The sequence below is a fragment of the Prenolepis imparis genome, unplaced genomic scaffold (assembly GCF_030444845.1).
Source record: "Prenolepis imparis isolate NDT839.2.m4 unplaced genomic scaffold, iyPreImpa1.0 SCAF_1, whole genome shotgun sequence".
Lineage (NCBI taxonomy): Eukaryota > Metazoa > Arthropoda > Insecta > Hymenoptera > Formicidae > Prenolepis > Prenolepis imparis.
Window position 1 is genome coordinate 23,247,194 of NW_028141159.1, and position 17,450 is coordinate 23,264,643.

At 29.6% G+C, this 17,450-nt stretch overlaps 2 protein-coding genes across 3 annotated transcripts; both read left to right on the forward strand.

Annotated features, from left to right (window-relative positions):
- Positions 1–2,014: 2,014 nt before the first annotated feature.
- On the forward strand, positions 2,015–4,275 carry Slu7 (Pre-mRNA-splicing factor Slu7). Of its 2 annotated transcripts, none has more exons than XM_083039161.1 (2): positions 2,015–2,163; positions 2,236–4,275. In XM_083039161.1, the coding sequence occupies exon 2, from the start codon at positions 2,272–2,274 to the stop codon at positions 4,027–4,029; it is 1,758 nt and encodes a 585-aa protein (XP_082895287.1). In that variant the 5' UTR covers positions 2,015–2,163; positions 2,236–2,271; the 3' UTR covers positions 4,030–4,275. The 2 variants fall into 2 exon arrangements, with proteins under 2 accessions (XP_082895287.1, XP_082895279.1); XM_083039153.1 differs by having other exon boundaries at positions 2,239–4,274.
- A 1,495-nt stretch (positions 4,276–5,770) lies between these two features.
- On the forward strand, positions 5,771–16,997 carry Put (activin A receptor type 2 punt). The gene is made up of 9 exons (XM_083039173.1): positions 5,771–6,534; positions 8,058–8,251; positions 8,859–9,036; positions 9,151–9,287; positions 9,368–9,747; positions 9,869–10,055; positions 10,133–10,270; positions 10,801–10,932; positions 11,391–16,997. The coding sequence occupies exons 1-9, from the start codon at positions 6,486–6,488 to the stop codon at positions 11,574–11,576; spliced, it is 1,581 nt and encodes a 526-aa protein (XP_082895299.1). The 5' UTR covers positions 5,771–6,485; the 3' UTR covers positions 11,577–16,997.
- Positions 16,998–17,450: the final 453 nt, after the last annotated feature.

The window sequence follows — 17,450 nt, forward strand, 5'->3', positions numbered from 1 at the left end:
ATGTTATAAAACAGGCTGAAGTTTTATTAATAGCTATTATCGCAAAAAGACATTAAATATTAAAATCACTAGCAACAATTGTAAACTTAATGAAATAAATAAATTGACATGCAGTATAGATAAATATTTTCTTACATGCAATATTGTCTAAATAAAAGAACAATTTGTCAACTACTTTCTTTATTATAACAGAAATATACACAATATATATTACACACGAATTCTATAAAATTGTTATAACATATTTTATATAACAAACATTTTCTAAAAGAATCTCTTTACAAACTATATTCTTTCTGTATGGAAAATCTTAAAATATTTCTTTTATTTATTATCATATTTCTTCAGATCATATTTCCTTCATTCCATGATTATACAATAGGATAGCAATGTTTGTGTGTCTATAACAAATTAAACAAGTACATTTTCAAGTGCTATCTTAAAAATATACGTCAATTAAATAATATTTAAATGAATAAAAACAGAGAACTAGGTATGGAAAATATAAATTAGTATAAGTTCCTCTGTTCAAGGAGCGTATCTCTTTAATAAAATAGTAAAATTTAATATATTGCATAATATATTAAATATATATATATATTTTTTTTTTGTTTAAATATATACATGTGAATGTATGAAGTTTTCTGAATGTAATATAAAGAGAAATTTCTTTTCTTATGTATACATTTTATAATTTGCATATATCACATCGTAACTTGATTTTAACATAACATATTACAAAAACGACAAATATTTACATATTTAGTTGTACGTTACTCACCAATAGATGTATTTGAAAAAAAAAAAAGATTACAAGGATTCAAAGTGACCTCGTCTCCTCGCATAAGCCCCCATGCAAGCGAAAAATGCAATAATCCCAATCGTTAATCCCAGGATTAATGCCAAGGTGTCTCCAAAATCAAAATTATTGGAAGCCATGGCAAAATCGAATATGCCAAACAAGGCGAGTACAAAATAAATCCACATTCTTTTCTTAAAAATCATATAAGAGTATGCAAAAATGTATATACAATTATTATATCTGCACTGTCTTTTCTATCGTGCGATTATAACCCAATTATAATTTGACATATCATTTGACATTTGACATCAAGCACTGCAAGTTCGTCTCCGAATACGTCAAATAATTACGTGTTGGATTATCTTCACTGTTTGTGCTAGATATTATAAAATATTAACGATCGATGATGACAATTTGATCAAATTCCTCAGTACCACATATGTATGTGTATAAATACTATAAATTAAACTTGGTAAATAAACAAAATGGCGATCCACAGCTAGCTCGCAGAGTCCTATATTTACAATACATGTTGGAACTTGAAAAGCATCTCTGGATATCTGATAAAAAAAAAATTTTTTTTTATTATTGTTGATAAGCAAATTTTATTCTCATTACATATATTAGATACATTTAAAAAGAAAATAATTGTAAAAGAAAAATTTATTTTGATGCCAATTATAATTAACCAATCAGGACAAAGAGCTTTAATCCTTTACTGCGATTGGCTAATTTTTTCAACTTGAATAGCCAATCTGCATTTGAGTCCTTGAATCGATATACAAAATATATATTTTAATATTTATTAATAATAATATTAATATATAATATTAATATAATAATAATATTATATATAATGTTAATATATAATAATAATATTAATATAATATATAATATAATATACAATATTATATAACATAATATATATAATAATATAATATAATATATAATTCAATATAAAATATAATATTAATATAATAATAATATTTAGTAATATTATTATTATTAATATAAATAATATAATATAATATAAAATATATAATATAATAATATTTAATATTATTATTAATATAAATAATATAATATAATATAAAATATATAATATAATATTAATATAATAATATTTAATAATAGAATAATATTTTATCCGTCATATGACAAATTGATTGGCTGCAAGAAACTTTCTAGAAAGTAACTAGAAATTCTCTATCCGACAGCCAATCAACACGTTCGACATGGACTGCGCATTTATATAGATGTAAGAAGTCACTGAAAGCGCTAGATCGACCAATCCGGATTTTTTCGCTCACTGATGAGGGTCTCGAAACATAACCTCAATAGAGAAGAACTTAAATAAATAGGTAAGTACATAAATAAATAAATAAATAAATAAAGCGAGAACGTAATAATCGAACGACTGTGTTTTCTTCGAGAAGGAGAAAGAGAGTCCCCGCCAGGATTTCCCGATCATGGCGAATTCGTCGGCGAACGTGACGGTGTCGAGCATCCTGAAGAACAAGAGCTCGTTCGAGGATGAGCCGCGGAAGAAGAGCAGGGAGGATTGGCGGAAGGCGAAGGAGCTGGAGGAGGCGAGGAAGGCCGGAACCGCCCCGGCCGCCGTCGACGAGGAGGGTAAGGACATCAACCCCCACATTCCGCAGTACATCAGCGCGACGCCGTGGTACTTCGGATCCCAGGGTCCCACCCTGAAGCACCAGAGGCCGCAGCCGGAGAAGCAGACGCAGTATAGCTCTATAGACTCCTGGTACAATCGCGGGGTGGACAGCAGCCGGGCGGTGACCAAGTACCGGAAGGGAGCCTGCGAGAACTGCGGAGCGTTGACGCACAAGAGGAAGGATTGCATGGAGAGGCCGCGCAAGGTCGGGGCCAAGTTCACGAACGCGAAGATAGCCGCGGACGAGTTTACCCAGCCTGAGTTATCCATGGACTACGACGGCAAGAGGGACAGATGGGCTGGTTACGATCCTTCGGAGCATAGAGCGATAGTGGAGGAGTATCAGAAGATAGAGGAGGCCAAGAGGCAGATGCGCGCCGACAAGCTCGACAAGGAGGAGGAGAACGATGAGCAAGACTCGGACAAGGATGAGGACAAGTACGTAGATGAGGTTGACATGCCTGGGACCAAGGTAGACTCCAAGCAGCGCATCACCGTGAGAAATCTGCGAATTCGAGAGGACACCGCCAAGTATTTGCGCAATCTGGACCCGAACTCGGCGTACTACGACCCCAAGACCAGATCCATGCGAGACAATCCCTACGTTGGGACGGAACGAGAGGTGGATTACAAGGGCGAGAACTTTGTACGCTTCTCCGGGGATACTCAGCAACACGCCAACGCGCAATTGTTCGCCTGGGACGCCCACGAGAAGGGAGTCGACGTGCACTTGCTGGCCGAGCCGACGAAACTGGAATTGCTGAAGCAGGAATACGACAAGAAGCGGGACGAATTGAAGGACAAGGCTCGCGACAGCATAATCGAGTGTTACGGTGGTGACGAGCACCTGAAAGCGCTACCGAAGTCCCTATTATTAGCACAAACCGAGCACTACGTCGAATATTCGAGATACGGTAAAATAATCAAAGGTCAGGACAGGCAGGTGATACGATCCAAGTACGAGGAGGACGTTTATCCCAACAATCACACGTTGGTCTGGGGTTCCTATTGGCAGGACGGTAAATGGGGCTACAAGTGTTGCTATTCCTTCATTAAAAATTCTTATTGCACAGGAGAGTCTGGGAAGAGAGCTGCGGAGGCGATAAGCGAGGGCTCGACACTGGACAAAGTATCATCGGCGAGAAGTGAAACGGAAGAAAAGACGGAATGTAAACAAGACGACAGGGTGGCGAACGAGGATCGTTCCTCGAGCAGTTCAGCATCTTCGTCCTCGTCCGAGGACGAGGATACGAAGAAGAGCAAAACGGAGAAACAGAGCAAGGCGGCTAAGCGAAAAGTGAAGAAACGGAAGCGGAAGGAAAACCGCAAGAGTAAGAAGCAAAGTGCCGAGAAACAGGACGAGGACAAACTGAAGGAGGCGTTGAGAAAGGAGGAGGAGAACGCAAGGAAGGCGGATCAGCTGTTGAGGATGAGCGAGAAGAAGCGTCCGTACAACAGCATGTATGAAACGAAGGAGCTGTCGGCCGAGGAGATAGAGGCTTATCAGATGAAACGCAAACGCGACGAAGATCCGATGGCTCATTTTCTTTGAAAATAATATTGAGAATGATCGAGTTATTGCGATAGATATATGATTAGAATTAAATTAATGCTACGCATATATTTTATATATATATATATGTGCAGTCTCTACGACATTATTTATCTTATTTGATGAGAATAGGATGTCCTATATAAAATATTAATACGTAATTTAGCGACCTAACAATGTTAATTAAATATAAAGACTTCTAGAAATTTATTATTTAAATTTTACCGAGTTGTATATATGAAACTATTTTTTTTTCTTTTTTTTTTTTGTATATAAATATAAATAAGTAAAATGTATACAATAAATACTATAAATAAATAAAAAGCTGTATATATTTACATAACTGTATAAATATATGTATGTCTGTGCAACATTATTTCTTATCTGATGAAAGCATAAGATATTCTATGTAAAATATTAATATATAACTTAGCGGTTTAACAATGTTAATTAAATATGAGGGCTAAAAAAATTATTATTTAAATTTTATTGAATTATATAGTATATATGAAACTACTTTTTCTAACAATGTTAATTTTTTTAATTTTAAACGAATTTTAAGGCAAATGACAAAATGATAATAGCAATAAATATGCATATATATATGTATTTTTTTGAGAAATTGTATTAATCTGTTCAAAAATTCATAAACATTAATCAATAGTATTAAAAATCACTCTAAAAGTATATAACATTTATAGTTAAATTATAACTTTGAACTTTATTACATCATATTACATAGCACATATTGTAATATACAATTATATAACAATTAATTTCTGTTAAATTAACATACATTTATAACAAAATATTTACAACAAATAATTACACGAATTTAACGCATACTAAACATACAGTAAATATAATTATATGTATATATAGATATGTATATATATTATTCAAATATATATATTTTATATAAAAAATTAAAAAAATATATATATTTTATTTTTTATATAAAAGTTTTATATATATATATATATATATTTAAATGATTGATTTCAGTTAGTTAAGTCTCGCTTGCAAAGTAAAAAAATATTCTGTTTGATTCCTTTTCAAGTTTACTCGCGCGCAATTTTCTATACAAAAAATATCGACGTTCTTTAATATTACGTCATCATCGACTATGTTTCCACCGAGGTTTCGAATCGGGTCAGAGTCGGGTTGGGGTGAGCGTTTTTACGGTGGAAACACCAAACTTGAAGTTGAACCCTACCCAATAAAATTTTAAGGTAGAGTCCAAATGAGGTTCGGTGGAAACGACAAGAGTCGAGTTAGTTGTAGTGTTGCCAACAGTAGTATTTACGTCGCCGCTCTTGTAAAATAAGAAATAATTTCTGCATATTATTTTGATACTGCGAAATTAACATTATCGTTCTCGAATCTATATTTTGTTATGAGAGTTAACATAACCAATGTCAGGATACTGTTATAGCTGATTTTTTATTTTGTACAATTGGTCACGTTTAACCTTGCCGTAACCCTAATGTAACTCTGATCAACTCTGATTCAGTGGAAACAGGCAAGCCAACTCGACTCTGACCCTACTCTGACCCAACTCTGACCCGATTTGAACCCTCGGTGGAAACATAGTCATATATCGATGACTAATGGGTGGCGGTCGCGAAAAATTGAATCAATCGAAATCGAATTGTTACGACTCGCCGAGCCACCGACAGATGGCGCCTCGAGCGCCTAAGCGATCCGAAATCATATGGAAGTTTGACAGCTCCGAACTCCGAACATCATTCAGTCGATGACCGAAGGGAAGGAAAATCGCTAGACAGCCATATTATGTAGAAGCAGACCGTGACTTTAGACATCAAATGTCTTCTATTCGTCGGACCTTGTTCTCGCGATATTATTATATCTCGTCGTTTTAATATATCCTCGTGCCGATAAAGTGCGCACAATTTGTGTAATAATAAGTGTCCATCGCGCCATCATTTCTCGTGCCTCCGAATTTCGTGTCGCGAAAATTTGTGTTTTTTTTTCTCTCCGCGACCGAAAATATATACAAATTTCTCCTCTCTCGTAATTTAACTAGGAAATCTCTGCGAGTTCATTTTGTCGCTAGTGCTGTTGTATAACGCGCCGAAAAAGAAACAAAAAAAAAAAAGGAGAAAAATATATCTCTCGCTCGGAGGTTACGAAGAATCGCGACGATGATTTAACGACGAAAATGATCAGGATTATCTGTGCCGCACGTATTTCCATATAAAGGTGGAAGTGAGAAGAAAACTGAGAGGAGAGAGAGAGAGAGAGCGAGAGAGAGAGAGAGAGAGAGAGAGAGAGAGAGAGAGAGAGAGAGAGAGAGAGAGAGAAACGCGGAGAGAGAAAGAGAGAGAGAGAGAGAGAGAGAAAGGAAGAGAGATGTGTCGGTGGATAAATTACTACAATTTGCTTAATAGCTAATAGACTCAAAATTACTGGTATGCTTTTACGATTCGTTTACGATGTTCGTATATACGACGATACTGCCTCTCTTTTTCTTGGGATTATTAGGTAATATTTATATATATATTTTTTTATATTTATATATCCTATATATACGCACATATACATAAAATGTGCACACATGTATAGCAAAAGCGCCATATATAAAAGTTTATTGCACTTTATCATTGTACTTTTCAATAGCTAATGCTACAGATTTGATGCATCCTTTCAATTGTAAACTTTATAATATATATGATACTATTATATATAATATTATTATTATATTTTATTGACTATGAATTTTTTGATCAATTTGCAATTTATTTACTCCTTATTAAAAATTCTCGTTTGGTAATTTTTTTTCTAATTTTTTTTAAACTTTTAGTTCAAATGTTTTGATAAATTTTTAAATTATTTATTAAATAAAAAGAATATATTTGAGAAACTAATTAAAAATGAAATTGTACTATGGATTTTTTGAATTCAATTGAATTTCACTTTACGATTAATTTACTTTTTATTTAGTGTAAAAATTCTTTTTGGAATATTTTTTTTATTTTTAGTTTAAATGTTTTTTTGATAAATTTTAAAATTATATTAAATAAAAAGAATATACATGAGAAACTAATTAAAAACGAAATTGTACTATGGATTTTTTGAAAATTCAATTGAATTTCAATTTACGATTAATTTACTTTTTATTTAGTATAAAAATTCTTTTTTGAATATTTTTTTTTCTAATATTTTTTTTACTTTTAGTTTAAATGTTTTTTTGATAAATTTTAAAATTATATTAAATAAAAAGAATATATATGAGAAACTAATTAAAAACCGAGATTACACTATATCTACTGTATATTGTATATATCCCTCAATTTTAATAATTTATTAAAACTGTAAATTATTTTGAACATAGATTTACTTGATTTTTTCCATTTTTAACAATCTATGATTTATAAAGTCTGCCGATATCTTTCATAGGGAATATAAAAGTATGTGTAAAATATTTATAAAAACAAATACTCAAAGATTCTTGCTTTTAAGGAAATACATTTGTTATATTACATATATTAATGTTATGTATCTTTCAGTTATATATCAAATTGCAAATGAACAAGTGCTATTGTTAAAACAACTATTTCTTTTATTATAAATTAAAGCTTTAACTGAATTAAATTCCAAGAATATTAATATATTAGACAATTTTATTCTTCATATTTTTATATTAAGTAATTTAATAAAGTAAATTTAATTAAATTCTTGATTGAGATTTAATTATTAAAATATTCATTGTAGAAAATTAAGAATTATTGACGTAACATGTTGTTGAAAACTGTTAAAAATTAATAATTAATATCAAAACAGTAATATGATATGCATTAGTATGAAAAATGATTAAATTAACAAATTATTGACAATTGTTAAAAATTATCTTGTTGAGAAAAATTTATGATGAAAGAAGTGGTTGTACTTGATATTGTGTATATGTATAAATACATTAGGACAAAACATTTAATGATACTTTAATTTACCAAGTTTTATGTGAAATATATAAATAAGATAATAGAATTTAATCAATTATATTCTAGGAACTATATTTGGGAAAACAATTAATAAAGGTTCAGCTTTCTGTGAATTTTACAATGAAACAATGTGCGCAGAATCCCAACAGGAGTGTTCGGGGAGAGAAGAATGTGCCATGCACGATCCAGACAAACGTAATCATTGTTACGTACTCTGGTCGGTCAACAATGTTACTAAAAAAACAGTAATTAAACTGAAGGTTAGTTTTAATTAATAATTTATTATATATAATTTATGTATTATAAAAGTGTCTAGAATGTGGCAGATTTTTAGGTTTGAAAAATTATTGCGCCATAAATAGAGTAAGATATTTATATATTATATGCACTGACAACAATTTTATATTTCTTTTCAAATTATATTTTCAAAGTTTTTTTTCCAAATTATATTTGCAATATCAAACATTAATTTCAACTTAAATAATTTAAAATGCAGTTTTTGTTGAAAAATAATACAATATTATATTATATTTGAATTTAAACTGTGATTTTGTGAATTTTTTTGCAAATTGTTCTTCAAATTGCACCTCTTAGTAAAACAAATTGTTCCGTTTTATTTGGCAGAACAAAATAATGTCCATGTAGTAACATCTTTGACAGACAAATCGTTCTAACGATACTATATTTATAGAACATATTCAAAATTAGCCAAAAATATCTAATATTGTTATATCTTCTTTAAAACAGAAAATGTCATATTGTCCATTTTTTCTGTTTTTGTGAAATTAATAAATTATTATGTATTTTGGGTTTTTTTATTGTTGAATTGTACTGTCTATGCAATTTATACATATATCAAATTTTCAGGGTTGCTTTTTGGACAGCAATGATTGTTATGACAAGCCGCATTGCATAGAGGAGAATCGAGAACGAAGAAATGATTTATATTTTTGTTGTTGCGATGGTAATATATGTAACCAAAACTTTTCTTGGAATCCACATCCGACTACATCCTCGAAACCTACACAACCATCTGTTATTAATGGTATGTATTTTATATATTATCATGTGTTATCTCCAATATTTATCCTTGTTTGAAGGTAGTTAATAAATTTGTTTCACAATGTTCTTGTAATAACATTTAATAATAATTTTTTAGAATCCGATTCTATATGCAATAGAGAGAAGCAAGCAATAACAGTCACATTATTGATACTAATTCCTATGCTTCTTACATTTGGTTCACTTTCTTTGTGGTGGTTCTGTCGTCGTCGAAGATTGACGTACTTTAACGAGGTTGTATATCTTAAAAATTAGTAGTAAAAGTAAATTATATTATTTCCAATTTATGAGATTAATATAAATCCCTTTTTTAGGTACCAACATTGGAACCACTTCCGTTGCCACAACCGTCACCTAATTTAGGTTTGCGTCCGATCCAGCTTCTTGAGATTAAAGCTCGAGGTCGTTTCGGAGCTGTTTGGAAGGCTCAATTGAAAAATGAGATTGTAGCAGTTAAAGTTTTTCCTATTCAAGACAAGCAGTCTTGGCAGACTGAACAAGAGATTTTTAAGCTTGCACATATGGATCACGAGGACATACTACATTTTATAGGTGTCGAAAAACGCGGGGACAATTTACAAGCTGAGTTTTGGTTAATCACAGCATATCATGAGAAAGGTTCACTGTGCGATTACCTTAAAGCAAATGTTGTAACATGGCCTGAGATGTGTAGAATTGCAGAATCCATGGCAAGGTAATAATTACAATTCATAATAGCAGTATGATAATTTGTTGGGAATAAGCATGTGAATTATAAAATACTTTTGTACTACAATTTTTTATTCAAATCTTAAGAAAATAATTATTATTATTAGAGGTTTGATGCATTTACACGAAGAAATCCCGGCTAATAAAGCGGATGGTTATAAACCAGCTGTAGCCCATAGAGATTTTAAGTCAAAAAATGTTTTACTGAAGGCTGACATGAATGCCTGTATAGCGGACTTTGGCTTGGCGCTTATTTTTCACCCAGGAAAACCTTGTGGCGATACGCATGGACAGGTAATGCACAATATATCAGCACGTTTCTTTTCTCTTATAATAACAATTCATGAAAAATAACATTTTTGTTTTTACAGGTTGGGACACGAAGATATATGGCACCAGAAGTTTTAGAAGGGGCAATAAATTTTACTAGAGATTCATTTTTACGGATCGATATGTATGCATGTGGGCTAGTGCTTTGGGAATTAGCTTCAAGATGTACTGTACAAGATGTATGTATTGTATATTATGTGCAATATGTGTCTTATAAAGATGTAGTTTTGCTAAGCTGCAAGTGTTCAGAAGTGTAGTTGTTGGAATATTGGAGACTCAATTAACTTGATAACTGTAAATTTAGCTCCGTGGTTTACGTGATTCCTCGAATATATTTTAATATTCGAAAAATCAAATCCATTCAAATTCTTTATAATTATTATATCTATTATACCATATTATATTATATCAGATATACCAGATAGAAAACTAATTGCAAAACACGATATAATATTTCGAAATTTATTGAAATTATTTAATTGAAGTAATTAAAGTGATAATAAAATGAATACATTTTATAATATTTTTAATACATGTCTTATTATAATCATACATAGAAAATAAACATGTATGTACTTAAAATCTTTAGTACATGGATATTATTTTATAAATTTTTGTGTGTTTATTTGATAAATTTATTATAATAAATTGCAAAATGTAAGTTGATCATATTTAAAAGAATCGCTAATTGTTTTTATTTTGATATTAGGGACCAATAGGAGAATATCGACTACCATTTGAGGACGAAGTCGGCCTTCATCCTACTCTAGAAGATATGCAAGAAAGCGTTGTTCATAAAAAAGAAAGACCGCTCACTTTAGAAACTTGGCGTAAACATCCAGTAAGTAAAAATGCAGAGAAAAGAAATATTTATTTTTTTCTAATTATCTTTATTATTTAATATTAACAAATAATGAAGAAATTCTATGTTGATGCATATGTATATCATACACATTATTCTATGCAACAAAAATCCCTTTTCGGAGCAGAAAAAAAACTCGTAAAAATTTTATAACAGCATGGAATGATATAAATTATAAATCATAAGACAATCTAAGATTAAAGTATCAAAAAGTTTGCGAAATATATTTTCGAGATTTATACTCTGACTTTTCAGATATTTCATATAAAAGCTTTTATTTTCTTTATATATTAATATCTATAAAAGCTGCGAGAGATGAAAAACTTTTCCTTGATAAAGAATAATTTTATCTAAAAAAAAAAAAAAAAAAAAAAGGAAAAGTTATGGAGTTGAAAAAAGTATATAGATAGATACAAATGAAATGTGTGTTATTTCAGGGGCTTTTATCAATTTGTGATACAATGGAAGAATGTTGGGATCACGATGCCGAAGCACGCCTTTCAGCTTCGTGCGTAGTAGAACGAGTTGCTACTCTCAGTAGGACTCTTGTATTAAATTCATCTACTTTGATTCGAGTTGATAATACCAACGAGATTATTACTACCAAGGAGTCTAGCATGTAGTTAGCGCGTCTATACATATTATTATTATAGTTTTAATTCAATGACAACCACCAAGTTTTGTATCATAATTTTGTTATACAGTGGATAAAATAAATATCTGCACGCTCCGTTTTCTCGGAATAACGTTGCTTGAAAAATGAAGTTATTGCTAAAAAATGCTCTTTTATACTAATACACAGATGATTATATTATTAAATATCGTTACAAATATTCTGTATTTATTTTTAATACCGGGTTCAGCCTTCCTGAGACCCGAACAGATAAGCAGTCTCTCAGTTAAGTATCTTCTCTTTTGGAAAAGGGCGGGTCTGAATTAAGGGATATTATTATTATTGTTGTTTATTAATATTTATAGAACATTTTGAGCTATTTCATATTTCTTGTTTGAATATGTTAAGCTAAATTATGAAATATCTTGTAAATTATTGACCTTTTGACAAATCTACTTTAATTTTTCATTGCTTTAGTTAAAGTTTTTATCCAATAAAGTATTTTACAAGAGCATTTCTCCTTTATAATAAATTATGCGAGAAATCTGGAACGTGCAAATACTTTTTTTAACTATTGTTCATATCAATGAGGAATGTTAAATAATAGTAAAGAAAAAGACAAGCATATATCTCATCTTTTTTATGTTTTACTATTTGATTGAATAATTACAGTTCAACAAAAAAATGTTTTTTTTTCTAATCTAAGAAAAAAATAATTAGTCCCTGTAAAAAAACTTTTCTTTTCTGAATGCAATTTCAGTCTTAAAAATGTTCTATTGTATCACAATTTTAAAATTAAAATTGTAAAAAAGGTACCACAGTTTTTGAGAAGAATTTGTTGCAAGGATTAATGTTAATGAGATTTTCATAAATGATTAAATTATATATTTAGACGTAGATTGAATTTGAGCTGTCAATCGAAGATGAACGATTCATTGAATATTTTTAATTTGAATTTGAAGATTTTTCAAGTCATTAAATGTTATGTCAAAATTAACAAATCCAAAATAGCGAAATAACAATTTAATGTCAAAATTAGATAATTTTTTAATTTTTGCAGAAATTTATATGTAGAGATCTTTTAGATTTTAATACTGTGTATGTATGTGTATATGTGTGGTAACAAATTACAAAAATTAACGAATTTAAAATAATGGATTCAATATGATGGCCATAAAATAGATAATTACAATCTTCCTGTGCTACTGTTATTATTATATACTCAATATTTATAATGTATGATATGATTATGAAAATCTTATTAACTCTTTTTCACAACGATTCTTTTTAAGAATTGAAACTTCCAGCAAGATACTTATTTGAACAAATTTTTTTAGCTTATTTACGTCATAACTGTAACATAATAAAGTCGTTTATAACATTGATCTCAAATTTCTCAAAATTATAACAATGATAGAACATTTCTCAGTCCAAAATCTCTCGTATTGAACGTCAAGAAAAATATAAGGAATCATTTTTCTTGAGATTTTTTTTTTTATTGAACTGTGTTATTAAAATATCTTTCCTCTGATCCTACGCCAATGATTGTTAGTTAGAATTTTATAATAAAAGTATGTGAACCATACTGCATTTTATATTTTTAGTGTCTTTTTGGTGCATTGAAAATAGGTTTATTAATGTTAAATTAATATTTTTAAAAAAAATTCTTTTTAAATTAAAGGATAAACTAAAAGACACGATACAAACAAGGCACTACAAATAATTGCAAGGTAAACAACAAGTTAAATATGAAATCACAACTATCTATATACCAAATTATATTACGATATTATATTTTGTATATATAAATTTCTTTCTCTTTGAAAAGCATAAATGAAAAAAGCATAGATATTTAAATATTTTATCGATCCTTGCAATAACTAGCAGACGACATTGTATAATATTTTATGAAAAACTGATATATCGGTTTTAACTCGTAGTTTTGAAATGGAAAATCGGCGAACCTGTGATTTGCTTGGCTACCCACACAGTAAAAGAAACAAAAATCTACGAAATTTCACATTAACATATCTTGGAAAATCGTAATATTTTTAAGAGCAAGAGAGAGAGAGAGAGAGAAAGCACAAAAAATATCTAAAGTATATTTTTAAAATATGCTAATGTAACCACTGCCATATATTATGCATATTATAATGATATATATACGTATATAGGTATATTTTTACTATAACGTCTAAAATATTCTCGGGGATGTTGCACGGATTTTCTCTTTATTATTTTTACACAATTTTTATCTTTAGATATCCTCTTAAGATATATTAAGATATCTCCCCTCCCTTTTCTAAACATCCTCTATCAGAATATATTTCAGAGATATATTTATTATAATAAACTGATGATATATTTGTAAGAAAATATTGCGATATGTGTTTTTGGAACAAGATGATTTTAATATCTTTATCTCGCAAATTTTTATTGCTGTATGGGTAGACGACTGTATCATGTGGATTTTTATAACAAGAAAGCAAAATTTTTTTTCACAGCGAAAATACATACGAAATTGCAATTCTCTTTGATTCTCTATTGTTCTTATTTTTGGATTTCTAGCCTTATTGAGGCATAAAATATTATACATAGTTCTACTTGCAAAGAAAATTATCTTCAGTTTTTCCTCTTGTTTGTCTCATTATATATAATTGTGGATTTTAACTTTAATTGTTTCCTCTCAATACATTATTTTACTTATTATTCATCTGATTAGATCGAAAATGATTGAATCCGAGTCTTTTGCTTATCAAATGATTGTCCATTAAGTAATCCAAATCTTCATAATCATATATAATCATGAAAATGTGTAAAATAGAAAAGTAGAGCAAGAGAAGTAATAAACAATAGGCAATCAGAGAGTAACCAAAATGTGGATTCTATCTAAAATTAATTAATTGCAATTATATGAAATAAAGTTCAAAAACTTTATTATCTATTATTATGAATAAGTTTTAAAATTATTTAGAGTGAAAAAGGAGAAAATACTTGATTCTTTCCACTGATTTTCTTAGAATTGAAGAATAAAAATTTTTATTTTCTCAATTAGGGAATAAGATTATATATCTTATGTTAAAAAAAAAAAAAAATCAGTGTCCGATTGTAAAAATCAGTGGAACTGATCGTGAGATTTTAATACTTTACATACGAGATTTTATTTATTTATGAACAAAAATTTTATTTATTTACAAACAAATGACATCATTTTGACGTCTAATGACGTCAGTTTGCTATTTGGGATATTTTTTAATCTTTTTAATCTTTAATATTATTAAAAAAGCAAGTTTATAGAAAGAGAGAGAGAGAGAGATTGAATCAGATTTTATTATTTCAGCTGGATTATTTGTTGAATCGTTGAAACATTGAAACAAAAAAAATCACTTAAAAATAAAACAAAGCTTTTCTCACACTTGGACGATGACAGGGGTAGTTGGATTAACGAATTGTTGACAATTATGATATTTTCGAGATAGAGAGAAGAAAAGCTAGATAGGAAAAAAAGCTTTACAACACATTATATTTGTTTGGAAGTATATCGTACTCTTTCTTCGAAAAAAAGGTGTATATAATATCGATATTATAATTGAGATCAGTTTTATATATACTTTCTCTGTGTGTGTATATGCGTGTATGCGTGCATGAATACGTTTTTCATTGGCTTAGTATATTATAAGTGAACTGTTTATATAATAAACGAAATCGAATATTATAAAATACGCTGTGATATTCCATAGATAAGACAGTTCGGAAGAAGAAATGTTACGAAATGTTTATTTTTTTCATCAACACTTTGTTTTTCATCAGCTTTCTTGTGAAACCGATAAATTCTTGATTTTTCAAGATTCGAGAAATAGTTATATATACCGGGTGTCCCATTTTAAAGGACCCCACTCAAATATCTCAGAAACACTGCGTTAAATAAAAAAATGTTTCCTACAAAAGTTGTAGGGTTTCGAGGGGGACACAACATAGTAATATTCATATGACCTTGGGCGGCGTCTCCAAGGTCAAGTGAAGGTGAGAATAAATTTTTTAAATGGAAACCCATATTTTTTATTACAACATCTTTTTCTACTAATTAATTTGAACAACTTTTATCTGAAGCATTTTTTTATTTTCTTCAAAATTCATTCTTACTTTCACTTAAGGTTAACCTTCACTAACCTTGGAGACGCCGCCCAAGGTCAAATGAATATTACTATGTTATGTCCCCCTCGAAACCCTACAACTTTTGTAGGAAACATTTTTCGATTTAACGCAGTGTTTCTGACAATGAGATATTTGAGTGGATCCTTTAAAATGGGGCACCTGGTATGTATATTATACATATATATATATATATATCACTGATACGTTAAAACGCACAAAGTATATTGTATACATACTCATACGTAATATGTGCCACTGACATTCCTCATTGATTATTGGAGAACCATGCAGTAATTATGTCGATCGCAAAGTATGCCAAATAGAATTCAGCGGAGCATTTCTCTTGTAAAGTCACGTCATGTGTATATCATTATAAAGTGGATAATGTAATCTTATTATAGCTGGACTTGAATGAGTTGCTATTGCTTATGCCCGAGACAACTTGTTAAAGCGAGAAACGCGCAATACGATGCTCTAGGCATTGTTTACTTTTAATCTAAGCACATTGATTGGAAATAAATTTGCAGAGAGAGAAAGGGAGAGTGCGATGATGCTTTAAACATACGGGGAAATGATGATGCGTTACCCTTATTCAGGCATAAGCAATGATGATTGCCCGAGTCCTGTTTATTACAAAGTACCTGGTAGATCAACAATCGAATTAACAATCGAATTAACAAATTGAAATTAATTAGGATTTTTTGCACCAGAGAGAGGAAACATCGTAATTAATTTTAAATTTTATTCAAAAGTGCTACAAATTAAATATATAATATTTTTACTTTATCGGAGTGGCGAGTATATATACTAATCATAAATTTTTTTATGTGGCTCTAATATATATATAGGTATTATATATATATTTATCTTACTTGTTCTTTACTACTAAATAATGTATATTTGATTCTTTTTTTAAGCGCGTTTATAAGCTTAACATTATATTTAATATCGATATAAACTTTGCAACAGTTTTGTTTACCAATAGAAGTAATTAATGCATATGTAATAATGCGAATATATATAATATATATAATAAGGTCATGTAGAATGTAAATTATTCACATTTATCAGCGGCATGAATGCTGCAATCTATCGAAGAAGCAATGAAATAAGTGTCGTTTTTTTTTTTTTTCCATTCCAGAACCCCAAAGCAGCAATTTCAATATAAACCTATTTAAAACACGAAAATATTAGTTTTGCTTTTCTGCTCTTATAAAAAAAAGAAAAAAAAACATTTATATATTGCTAAAATATAAGTATATAATGTTGGTAAAAATTAATTTGTGTTTTATTTAATTTGCATATGTTTTCATATTATACGTATATATATATGTATATTTATTTGAAACTATATAATGCAAAACGTATTGACGGATCCTCCACCTTGTTCCAGTTTGCTAATAGCCATCGAAACGAGTGAGCTCGACGAATAAATTTTCCACAGCTTCGATCCCGAATCTTTTAATCATCTTACGAATTATTCATCAATGCTCATCAATGCTGTATTAATTCGGCGAAGAGATTTTTTCATCGCAAAATCACATGCTTATATATTTATTTTAAAGATCCTGCGCACAATAGATAGAGAAAATATTAGGAATAAATATTAAATATTAGGAATTATTTTAAAATAATAAAATCGGAAAGACTCTGATATACAAATACAAATTTGGGTATAAAGTGTTCTTAATTAAGAGCCCTATTTTAAAATAATTCCTACTCCTAATAT

Coding starts and splice junctions, on each gene's coding strand:
- Slu7 (XM_083039161.1), top strand. CDS start 2,272: ATGGCGAATTCGTCGGCGAACGTGACGGTGTCGAGCATCCTGAAGAAC.
- Put (XM_083039173.1), top strand. CDS start 6,486: ATGTTCGTATATACGACGATACTGCCTCTCTTTTTCTTGGGATTATTA. Junction 10,056..10,132: donor GTGGCGATACGCATGGACAG/GTAATGCACAAT, acceptor TTGTTTTTACAG/GTTGGGACACGAAGATATAT. Junction 10,271..10,800: donor CAAGATGTACTGTACAAGAT/GTATGTATTGTA, acceptor TTTTGATATTAG/GGACCAATAGGAGAATATCG.